This window comes from Lissotriton vulgaris, chromosome 1_1 (genome assembly GCF_964263255.1).
Source record: "Lissotriton vulgaris chromosome 1_1, aLisVul1.2, whole genome shotgun sequence".
Lineage (NCBI taxonomy): Eukaryota > Metazoa > Chordata > Amphibia > Caudata > Salamandridae > Lissotriton > Lissotriton vulgaris.
In genome coordinates, this window is record NC_141685.1 from 1,558,414,141 (window position 1) to 1,558,426,845 (window position 12,705).

General features: G+C 43.4%; 1 protein-coding gene across 1 annotated transcript in view; it reads left to right on the forward strand.

Moving 5' to 3' along the window:
- Positions 1-12,705, forward strand: part of LOC147750805 (sodium-coupled monocarboxylate transporter 1-like) — a 277,140-nt gene that overhangs the window by 104,201 nt on the left and 160,234 nt on the right. Inside the window, exon 3 of the mRNA XM_086918021.1 lies at positions 8,574-8,625. Coding sequence (XP_086774147.1) covers positions 8,574-8,625 — 52 coding nt within the window. The remainder of the gene's footprint in view (positions 1-8,573; positions 8,626-12,705) is intronic.

Here is a 12,705-nt window from a genome sequence, read left to right on the forward strand (position 1 = left end):
AAACTGCTATCATGTTAGTGATCTTTTCCGGCATTTGTAAAGTGCGTACAATTACCCCTAAGGGTGTCAAGGCGCTAGGGGCTGTTGGGAAGATTACTCGAGCTGTTGCCAAGAGTCACATGGTGCTGGGCTAACCTGCCACCGGCGATCGAACCGTAAGCCCTGGTGTTCCAGAATCAGCAGCTCTGGCCGCTCTGCCACACCTCTTCCACCTGTCGAAAGACAGAGCGCAAGAAGCAATATAAGAGCTCCACCACGGCAAGACCCTAGGGCCCAACATAATACCAATGGGGTGTGCCTTTCCTACCCAGACTGATAATTAGAAAAACTTCCCCAAAAATTTACAGAGATCGCATTCTCAAACCACTGCCCACAGTCGAAATAGCATCATGGTGCCACCATATAAGAAGGGACACAAAGAGGACACAAAGTCAATCTAATGGATATTAACTGCAAAATATTTTCTAAAATGATTCTCAATGCCATAGTTGAATGGGTCATAAATCAAAGCATCCTTTCACCCATATAAGAAGCCTGCAGAGAAGGGCTATCAATGAAAGACCAGATTTTCACCTTCGGCACATACTTCACACACTAGCTAGTGATAAAAATGCCCCTGTACATGACATTTAAAAAAAGTTCATTGGCATTCAACTTTGTTTCAAGAAATCTCCTCTGGGAAAAATTGTCAATTTGAGGCATTGACTGAGGGCTTCTGATACTAATCAAACCAGGGTACACTGGAACCACCTACTAGGTGAGACTCAGTCAAAAAGGGAACATCAGTAAAAACATCACGGAGGGATCACGCAAGGCAGGCTTTTGGCACCACATCTGGTCTCTCTCTATGCAAACTATCTGTATCAAGAAATCCGATAGGCGTCCGAGGATATTCCAACAATAAACAACTTTAATATCCCGGCCCACCTCTGTACCGATGGTTCCGTTTTGATATCCAAAACCCCAAGAGCCTGCAAGACCAACTTACAGCTATGTAAGAATATTGTAAAGCAAACAATTTAATAATCAATACAGGGAAACAAAAATCATGACCTTCAGGACAAAGCGTGAAATGAAGTACCAATATTTCATAAACAAAATAAGACTGGAAGAAGTTCAGTCCTTTAAGAAATTTTGGAAAAGGATTGACAGAACACTAAAATGGAAAACTCACATTCGAGCAAGCACATTTTTTTTATTATTGAGCTACTGATGCAAAAGAAGACAAACGCCATTGGTAATAAATATTTTAAGATTAAAGATGAATCAGAAATTTGGAGCTTGCAGGAATCTACACCCAAAGAGTCATGCTAGCTTGTTTCACCCCTTACAGAATGCCCAACAATGTCTCGTTCTGTTGGCAAACCGTAGTGAAAGGATACTCTGCCCTGGCAAGAGACGGCTGCCTGCTGCTGAATGACATCAAGAACAGACGAAATCATGCGTTTTCAGATAAATGCCAATGTGGTAAAAGAGAGGAGATGCAGCATTTCATATTGTTTTGCAATTTTCACATCAAGATCAGGCCCAACACAATAGCCATGATTCTGTGCAGAGAACATCCCGTAAACCCAGCAGAACAAATATTTTTAATCCTGAGCGATCTTTCAGGCCACACAAGTAAACTAACCGGTTTTTATCTGAGGAACAGCTGGTACCTTCGCACAAAACTCTTGGCTGTTTAAAATCCTGGCAGGAAAAAGAAGAATGTCATTCTTCATGCTAAAGAACTTTTCCAAGAACTAAAGGACTTTTAAGAGCAACATATTTGCTTCCTTTTTTCAATGTGTTATATGTGTGAATTGAAATGTTAGCACACCTTGTAAAAATTGGAACCATTTGTTATTCCTTTCCCTTCTTTTCCTCCTGAATCATTTTAACTACTTTTTATTAAATGCTGTTTGAAAGGCAGCTATGCTTTTGCATCTTCTGCTCAAAGCACTTTCAATAAATAGAAATGAATCATGTCCCACCTGGACTATTAGAACGTCTTCTACACTGGCCTCTGCACAAAGGATCATGTAAAACCTGCTCTGAATCTCTTCACTGGCAACTAATAGAAAATGAATCAGATTCAAGGTTGTAAAGTCGATTGGAAATAATCTTTAAAAATGTGCTCCACAATACACTTAGGCTTGAAGCCTCCCTCATTTGTGGTTTACTTAATTCATCGACATTCATTCAATCGGCCTCATCACAGAGGTAGATCCACGATAGACAAGAGTGGAGAGCTCTCACACCCTCCTTGCTATTGAACCTGTATATCAGGAAACCCTTGAAAACTGGTCTATATAAACTCATGTTCTAAAGATCTTTTGTGCTAGCAGTAGCCACAACTGTAGCTTTTTAGACCTGTCAGCCTTAGGGTGTTCTTACCCCCAACATTTTGCTTTCCTCCTCCATTTTTTCACCTTGCTTTTGCTGCACACTATACCGCTGCTCGCCAGTGCTAACGTGCATGTACTCACTCCTTAAAAGGCTTATCCCCAACATACTCAATTTACATAAAAGTTCCTAGTAAAGTGGCACTACATGTGCCCAGGGCCTGTAAAATGAATGCTACTAGTGGGCCAGTAGCACTGATTGTGACACCCACTTAAGTATCCCTTTAAACATGTCTTAGGCTTGCCATTGCAGAGCATGTGTGTGCAGTTTCAAACTGCCATTTAGACCTGAAAAAAGAAACTGCTTGCCAACCCCAAACCTTCCCTTTTAATACATAAATGTCACCCATAGGGTAGGCCCTGGACAGCCCAGAGGGCAGGGTGCAATATGTTTGAAAATGAGGACATATGCTTTTAAAGTTTACATGTCCTGGTAAACTCTTAAATTATTTTTCCCTACTGCAAGACCTATCTGTCCCATAAGATAATGTTGGAGTTTATTTATTTATTTATTTAATGCCATTTATAAAGCGCGTACAATTACCCTTAGGCGTCTCGGCGCTGAAATTGCATTAAAGTCTCACCCTAGACAGGAAGTGCGGAAAAGAGAGTTACTGATTGAAGAGCCATGTCTTCAGTTTTTTTCTAAACTGGAGAAGAGTGGGACTGGTTCTTATGTGAATAGGTAGGGTGTTCCAGAGTCTAGGGGCCGCAATTGAAAAACGGCGATCGCCCCAGGAAGCTGTTCGACTGCGTTGAACCACTAATTGGTTAAGAGAGGTAGATCTGAGCAGTCTCGGAGGGTTGTAAGGCATCAGTTGCTTTCTGAGGAATCGGGGTCCTAGGTCCTGAAGTGATTTAAAGACAGTACACAGAGATTTGAATTTGACCCTATTGTGAATGGACAGCCAGTGATATTGTTTAAGCGTGTCCGAGATGGGTGCAAATCTGGGTTTTTTTGAGAGTACGCGGGCGGCGGCATTCTGCACAGTCTGTAATTTTTTAATGACTCTGTTCTGGGCGTTGAGCAACAGACCATTGCAATAGTCTAATGAAGACAACACTAGCGAGGAAACTAGTGTTTTTGCTGCTGATTCTGGTAAGTAAGGAGTGATTTTCCTTACCATTCGCAGCTTAAAATGAGCATTGGCAGCTACCTTGTTCGCATGGGCCATAAAGTTGAGCTGGTTGTCAAAGGTGACACCTAAGTTTCTAACTTTGGCCGTGGGACAGGGAGGAGTGCCCATGGCCGCTGGCCACCAGGTTGCCGACCAGGCTGGGGAGAGATTACCGAAGATAACCACCTCCGTTTTATCGGAGTTAAGTTTCAGGCAATTTCTTGCCATCCACTCACTAATGGCAGTCATCCCATCTTGGAATCTCTCCGCCATCTTCTGTCCATCGCCCTTTATGGCCAGAACCAACTGGGTGTCGTCGGCGTATGAGGTCAGGCCCATCCCGTAAGCTTTGATGACACTAGCGAGGTCCGACACGTATATATTAAATAGTGTCGGACTCAGGGATGAGCCTTGTGGGACCCCACACGGTAACGACAGGTCGGCCGACTGAAAGGGGCCCAGGGTAACCGCCTGGGTTCTATTGGCCAGGAAGGAGGCCAGAAGCTCTCTAGCAGTGAGCTGAATGCCCATCCTCTCGACACGGTCGACCAAAATCTTGTGGTCGACCGTGTCGAAAGCAGCCGACAGGTCAAGGAGGACTAATACAGCAGTACCTCCTTGGTCACGGATGACTCTTATATCGTCGGCTGCTTTGATGAGAGCGGTTTCCGTGCCGTGGTATTTGCGGAAGCCGAACTGGGTATCATCCAGCAAGTGATTGTTCTCTATATAGGCTGATAGCTGCTGGTTCATGGCCTTTTCTAAGACCTTCGCTAGGAGAGGGAGACTTGCAATGGGACGGTAGTTCTTCAGTTCGTTTTTGTTTAGCCCAGGTTTTTTAAGCAGAGGTTTGATCAGTGTATTTTTCAGAGAGTCAGGGTAGGATCCGGATGCCAAAATAATGTTACAGAGGGTGGTTATGATGGGGATGACTGTATCTGGAACTGTGGCTAGTACAGAGGTGGGGCAGGGATCCAAAGCTGATCCAGCTTTAATCGTATTGAAGATGCTCTTGACTTGATCAGTGGTGAGGGCATTGAAGGAGGTCATAGAAGCACTAGGCGGATTAGTCAAAGAAGTGATCAGGGGAGTGGACGCACTACTGTGAACCTGGTCAAGATTGAATGCTTGATAAATATCGTTGACTTTAGTGAAGAAAAAGTCTGACAAGGCATCACATAATGTTTGTGATGGGGGTGGGTTGAGATCTGGTGCATTTCCCGCGAGGGTTTTTGCAACGTCATAAAGCTTTTTGCTAGAGTTTTTAGCAGCTTCTATGTGGCGAGTGTAATAATCCTTTTTTGCTGTTATTATCATTGATTTATAGGTAGCCAGGGCTTTCTTATAATTATCCTTGTTTTCGATGTCATAAGTTCTTCGCCATTGTCGTTCCTTGTTCCTAGTGAGTTGTTTTTGGTCTTTTAGTTCTTTCGTGTACCACTGGGCTTTGGGCGTATTTCTGTTTTTAGAAATTGATTTGGTGGGTGCCAACTGAGTAGAAGCTTCACCCAACCATTTTTGGAATTGATTAGTGGCAATCGTAGGGTCGGTGGATAGTTCCGGGGTTGAAGTGTTGAGAAGCAACATTAAATCATTGGGGTTAATGTCCTTCCAAACTTTGAAAGTGCCCTTTGTAGCAGGGTTCACTTTTCTCCTCTGCAGATTTTTAATAAGTAATTTTGACATGGGAAGGAATGACCAGATTATGTTTGGTGTCTCTAAAATCCTAATTTTAAATCCTAAAATATGAAGTTGGATTTTAAATTACAGGTCTGAAAATGGCACTTTTAGAAAGTTGGCATTTTTGTGCCTTAGCCTTTTGGTGCCTGCAGTCTGTTTCTGGTCACATGACTGGGTGTAGTTGGCAGTTGGGCTTTGTGTATCCTCCTAGACAGTCATACACAATGGGAGCTTAGGTGTGACTGGATGGACCAGCACTGGCAGTATGGGAGGTGGGAGCTGTGCCTCACTTACAACTGAATATGCTGTGTGCTGTCTTCATACTAAGAGCCTAACAACCCTGCAGTGCCACTTCAACCAGCTCGGAGCCAGGGTAGGGGAGGCAATGGAATCCATGCATTTTACTGTCTAGAAGCTTCTTTGGCCTTCCAGAAACAGGGCACCAGGGTATAAAGGAGGGGCCTCAGACACCAACTCATCAGTACACATCGGGACCTGTGGATACTCTGCCAGGAAGAAGGGCTGCTGTGCTGCTACAAGACTGCCACTCTGTTGGGCTGTTACTCTGAAGGAGCTGCTGCCCCATTCTACTGAACTGCTGCCTTCTGTCCTCTTGCCTGGGAAAGAAGAACTGGACCTGCAACCTCCATCTTAAACCCATGACCTCAGATTGACTCAAAGCGCTATTCTGCTGGCCTTTAGATCTGAGCCTCAGGAACATAAAAGTCTCTCCAACAGCTCATAGACCCGTCTTCAGCGAGTTTCTGACCCCAAGTGGTGACCTCAGGTCAGCTTCTGGGCTCTTCATGACCGTGAATGGGCCCATTCGCACAAGCTACCCCCAGTGTATCTCCTCACACAGTCAGCATCGATGCTGCAGAGGACAGCCACTACGAAGCTCCAGTTCACCCGCTCGCAATGCCCAGCCTGCTCTTCACGCCACTTGGCCACTACCCACAGCGCACTCCTTGCACCTGGTGATCCTCTTCCGCGCAAACAGGACTCTTGGCCCTAAAACTGAGAAGGTAAAATTTCAGCAGGCCTAATCTGGACTGCAACTGACCCAGGCTCCATTGCGGTCGGCCTGAACATTTGACTTTGAACCGGTCCAGCACAACCAGATATCCCTGATTGGCACGGTATGTTTTTAGGTGCTATTTTATAGTTTATTCTTTCAACATCCATAACTCTGGTTCTACTAATTGGATTTTTGCGTTTTGGTCTTTATTTCTTAATTTGACTTTGCTTCATATTTCTAACATGGCATGGAATCATTTTGAGTGGTGTTTTCACTATTTTACTGTTTGAAGTGTTGCACAAATACTTTACTCATTGGCTCTAAGGTAAACCTGTTTTCTCTGTGCTAAGCTACCAAGGAGTTGAGCGCAAGTTAATTTGGGGTTTGTTTGTGCCTTACCCTGACTAGGATTGTATTTGCTGCTTGACCAGGGCCTACAGCTCAGTCAACCAGTAACCCAATTTCTAACACAGATCATCGCTTAAGTGCCGCCCTCCATAATTGGATGTGTTGTTGGACTCCATTGCTTTTTTGCTCATTTGCTGATTCCTGATCTTTTGCTCCATAGTGAATTAGGGTTACTCAAAGCACAATACATCCATTCCAAATAAACAAATACATCAATAATTTTTTTTTGTACATTTAAACTCTCAGAAATTAACTTAATGGCAAGAAATGTGTGTGGAAAACATGACTACAATCCCAAAGTCTCATAGAAAGTATTCATGTTCAACTAATAGTAATTCCAACTTAAAATATTTTCCTATCATCAAGTCAGTAAGAGAGCCCAGAAAGATAATATTTTGCACAGTATACACTGGCTGTATCACAGGCTTCTCATGAAGTAAAATAGGAAATCAATTTTAAAAGAAGAGACTAAGTAGGGGAATGAACATAGTATTGCCAGTGCTCTGAGGAAGCAGTGCTTCCAGCTAACCCGTTTGCGGTAGTAGCTGTCATAGCAGTTTCTTGAATATGAACTAAGTGAAAATGTTATGGACAGTCCCAAACCTATTTTCTCTGGATTTAATTGTACATATACTTTTGTTGTGAGCACAACAAACCACAGAGTGGAGTTGGAAGGTACCTGAAAACATATTAAAATATTTCAATAAAAAGAATTGATCTATATTTTTTTGTTACAGTTAGACACTCAGAAGTTAATATAATGACAGGAAATGTGTACAGAGAATATTGACTGTAATCCCAAAACCTCCTTGAAAGTGGTCACATTTCACCAAACGTCGTTCTTCCGTTAAGTTCTACAGATAAGAGCGGTGGAGCCAGCTGGGGGGGGGATTTCGAGAGATGACCACAATGGAAAATTAAATAAATAATTAATTTTCCCTCGTGGTCGTCTCTCGAAATCCCACCAGCCGACCCTACCACTCTTACCTGCAGCGGCTGGTTCTCACTACAGCCTACAGAGAGCCGGTTTATATCCCTACTAAGAGATGGATAAATTAGGCTTTAAACCTTGGTTAATAAAAATATTTGCCACTGAGTTTGATCACAATAACATTTGTTAATAGTGCCTTGAGTCTTAGGAGCTTTAGCAATACATATAAGATCACTTATTGTGGTCTGCACCATGTTAGATTACATGATAATATACTCTGCGCTGTGCTCCGATGTATGTTATTTTCATTCATCAGAGCATATTTCTAAGCCTGAGTGATTATAAAACTCCGCCACACGTTACGGTCATGCCGTTCACTGTGATTTTGGGGCTCGGGTGTTTGTCCTGCGCAGTAAAATCATTGTGAACTGCACCATCCGCAGCGCAAGAGGGCGCAGCTTCCTTTCTGCTGCTCGAGTAGATTCCTACTTTCTCAACGCGAATGGAAGGTTTCTCAAAGCACGTGGTCACAACCTGCCGCAACCACTCGCATTTAGAACTCTGACCACCCGCTTTCAGAAATCTCTCCAGGAGGTTGATTTTCCTCACTAGCACTCGCCAACTAGGCCTTGGTGAGCATGAGCAAGGAAAAATCTCGCCGAGAGGTGGATTTTCCTCGCTCGAGCTTGCTAATTTGATGTTGACGAGCTTGAGTGTGGGAAAAAATCTGCTGAGCGGAGTCTTTGTGGAACTCCTCGTGCTCTGTGGAGCCCCAAGTGTGGTAAACCCCACAAACCCCACAAACACCGCAAACGAAGTGGAGTTCACCGCCCAGGGTAACATATTTCTCTGATGCCCTGCTACACAAACTTTATGACTGAGCCCAAGGAGGCTCAGAGGTTCGCTATGCAAGAACATCGGAAATATAAACCTGTTTATTTATATATCGAAATCAAGAGTTGGTGCATATTGGGCTATGTATTGGCAGTAACTTTAAATCTGTTGAAATTGATTTTGATGCATTTCTTTTTCAGATTTTATATACTGGAATTGTTATTTATGCTCCAGCTTTAGCCCTAAATCAAGGTGAGAAGAGAGCAAATTGTTATTTCATTAATTGTCTGCATTGCGCATAACGTTGTGCGGGACAATGTGCACAGTGGTATTAAGAACACATTTTAACACATTTTGTTTTGCCAAGAGTGATAGCTATTTTCCTGATAATTTTAAAACTGAACTTCACTTCACTGTCGGTATGAACATGCATAGATGTGAGATGCCTTAGGTGCTCTGCCAGATCACATGGGTGTTATTAATCGGTGCTGTATTCCGATTCCGATGTCTCCCTATTTTAGTGAGGTGAAGAGTCTGTCTGGTTGTTGATGTCAGTTTCTTTCAGTCTAATGTGTGGTAAAATTACCTCATAACCTATGGTAAGGATCTTTACATACCTTTTTTAATACTATAAAGTGGACCACTGAGCCCTACCCTGAGGTGTCCGCCTGTAGAATCAATGGGACATCATGGATGGTCAGTGTAACTTTGCCAAAGGATAGGTCTCATTAACTGAAATACTTCTCTGGACCAGCTCAGGTGACCTAAAAATCATGCCTTTCTTTGTTTTGGGAATGGGGCTAGCCTGTTCTGTGGTTTGCTTTGGGATTTCACTTCTTCGTACCCTATCATGTAACCAAAATTGGTAATGAATTTCTGACCTGGAAGCCTTTGAATAGGGTACTCGTAAATCCTATTGCTAGCAAATCCTACCGACCAGTTTGAGATTTGTTGTATAATCTTCCCAGGAAGTACTGTAGATGACGACATAATCCTGCATATAAAGAATACTTTTAGAGGTTTTAAAGGCCCTGCCCATCAGTCCCTGAAGAGAGGCCAGAATTAATCCAGGATTGGCCTTTTAATACCAGGTCAGCTTTTTTCCTGTCCAGAACTGCTGTGCATAGGAAAAATGGGCCCGTGTGCCGCAATCGGAAATAATATCAAGCAAATTAAATTAATTTTTTTAAAAAAAGATTTCTAAATGAAAACATTTAAATACTATACATTCTAAACAATATTATTTTTTATTTAGTGTTAACATTACGTTTAAATTAAATTAAAGTATATTAAATCTTTACCTCAGATTAAAAAGACAAAACATTAATAACACATATTACAATACATAAATTAGAGACGCATGTATTACAAATTAAATACAAATAAATATGTAAGCAATGATAAGGTATTTTAATGATAAAGTGTATATTAAAATATTTAAAATATAATTCATATATTTAAACTAATTATATTTAAATTTCATTTGTAAACTAAAGCAACGTTAATGTTAGTTATCATTTTTGTTTGAGTCGTACTAGGCTAATATTATTTGGATCAAATAATGTAACTTTTTTTACATTAAATTAATGTTATTAATTTTTTTTATTTTTTTTTGGTTGTAAGACTTTATTAGCAGTTGCCAAATATACATTACATTCTTGTACAACCTGGAGGTCAGTTGTCTTTCACACAATAGTTCACCTTCGTTGTTACACAGCTCTTCAGCCAACAACCTTCCGGTCCGGCAGCAATATATCGACAATTTACGTAAGGCAGTGTGATAATATGTGAATAATCTGAATCGTCTTACTTTTATTTTTTTTCTTAACACAACTTTAGACTCAGTAAGAATAGTTATCTGTTTGTATCGGTATCGACGTATATTCAGTAACTCACGTTAGAGGGCGTCCCCGGCCTCTATCCTATCTCCTCTTGCCCCTAGTCCTACAGGCAACCAGACACATTCGTAACCCAAACCCCCTCCCGACCCTTATCGATGACTTATCGAAGTGCATCATTCGTCCGTCTCCTCCTCGTCCCCTGAACTATCAATATCTTCTTCAGGAAGAGGTTCACATAGTTCCCCCCTATAACTATTGCAGGGCTGCCAGATCTTATTCCATTTGCGAGGGTTGGCTCTCATCTTGTACACTGCTCGCTCAACCACCATAAGTCTGTCCATATTCCTGCACCATTGTGCCAGAGTCGGTATTTCCGCCACTCCCCATTTCTGCGCTATATCCCGTTTGGCAACCATGACCCCCACTGTTACCCATTGCTGCCCCTGACGCGTCAGATCATTCTGTCCCCACACATTCAACAGGCACATACGGGGCTCTGGAGTCAGTGATATCTCTAGAGTTTGGGAAATGGTGCGCATGATTTGTCGCCAATAGTCAGTGATAATCGGGCAGTCCCAAAGTGTGTGTAGCAGTGTCCCCTCTTCTCCACAGCCCCAGAGGCAGTTTGGGTGGTCTGCCCTATGTATTTTGTGCAGGGTAGTTCTGGTGTAGTAAACCCTGTGCAGTATCTTAAACTGCACCAATCGAAATCGGGCCAAAACGCCAGCCTCCTATGGGGATGCCAATGCAGCGTTCCAATCCGTCTCATCCATCGCACCCAGCTCTTCCTCCCATTTCTCTTTTAATCTAACCAGAGGGTCCGGCAAGTTGTTCAGTAATTTTCGGTAAGTACGGGACGTGGCACCCGTTTGCATAAAGTCAGTGAGCAGACGGTCTTCTAGCGGCGAAGATTCCGGGACCGTGGACCCCGGCTCAATGGCAGCCATCTATGCATGTCGTATTTGTATGTATCAGTAGGTTTCGTTGGGGCCCAGTTCGTACTGCTGTTGTAGGCGCGAGAAGGAGACCATTCCATTGCTGGTCCATAGGTCTCCCACCGTGGTGATCCCAATGTTGTCCCATTGAGTAAATCCCTTGCTAAATCTCAAGCATCCTAACAGTTTGGTGTCCCACAAAGGTGTAAGTTTTGTTATAACCCCTCTCCATTTGAGTCTTGTCTGTGCCCTGTGCCATAGCGTCACTGTGTGTTTGGTTGGGCCTATTAGCTTTGCCATGAGACCTCGGTTGTATAACGGGGCCAGCAGGCTGTGTGTGCCTAGTTGCGCTCTGTCTGCTAGATATGCCGGGTCATCTTGTGGGGCGTGGATCCACTGATTTATCACCTTGAGTTGCGATGCCCAGTAATACAATTGAATATTCGGCAGGGCTATCCCACCGTCGTACCAACCTCGATTGAGTTTTATATGCGCTACCCGGGCTGGGCGTTCTCCCCACAACAGACCTGTCACTACCGTCGTTACTTTCTGGAAATAAGAGGGTGTTACCAAAATTGGAGTGTTTTCTAATATATATAGGAGACGTGGTAACGCCATCATTTTAAACAGTGCCGCTCGTCCCAGCATTGTCAAAGGGAGGGCTTTCCAATGTCTCACGTCTGCTTTTAAGCGAGTGAGTGGTGGTAGCAAGTTCTGCTCATAAAATACCGCGGCGTCACGAGTGACATAGAGCCCCAGATATTTAAACGAGATATCTGCTATCGTCAAGGGACAGTTGCTAGGAAGGTTCAGAGTCGGTCCCCTCAGCACATAGATGACCGATTTTGCCCAGTTGATCGTATAGCCCGAATTTTTTCCATGTGTGTCACATAGCTCCAGCAACACCGGGATGCCATTCTCCGGGTCAGCCAGATAGATCAGCATGTCATCAGCATATAGGGAAACTCTATCTTCCCAATTGCCTCCCCATTGCACTCCTTTCAACAACGGGGTATTTCTAATGACAGTGGCTAGTGGCTCTAGAACCAAGGTGAACAGTAGGGGGGAAAGCGGGCAACCCTGCCGTGTTCCCCTAGCAAATAGAATTTCTCGGGAGATATGGCCATTTGCTGCTACGTGTGCGACAGGATTCGTATAGAGAAGTCTTATCCAGGAAATAAATTAAGGCCGAAGCCCATATGGGCTAACACTGCGAAGAGATACTGCCATTCCACCATATCAAACGCCATTCTGGCATCTAATGATAGTATGGCTGCCGGTCCTGTCAGCAAGGGGGCTCGTGCTATTGCTCCATGTACAAGACGAAGGTTCATTGCCATGCTTCTATGTGGCATGAAGCCCGATTGATCCGGATGAATCAAGCACGATAGATGGGGCATCAGTCTGATGGCCAGTATTTTTGCCAGAATTTTTGCTTCGGCATTAAGAAGAGAAATCGGACGGTATGATGCACACTCAGTGGGTGGCTTGCCCGGTTTTGGTATGGCCACAATTGTCGCCATTCGTTGATTATGGGGCAAGGTTCCCTTAATTCG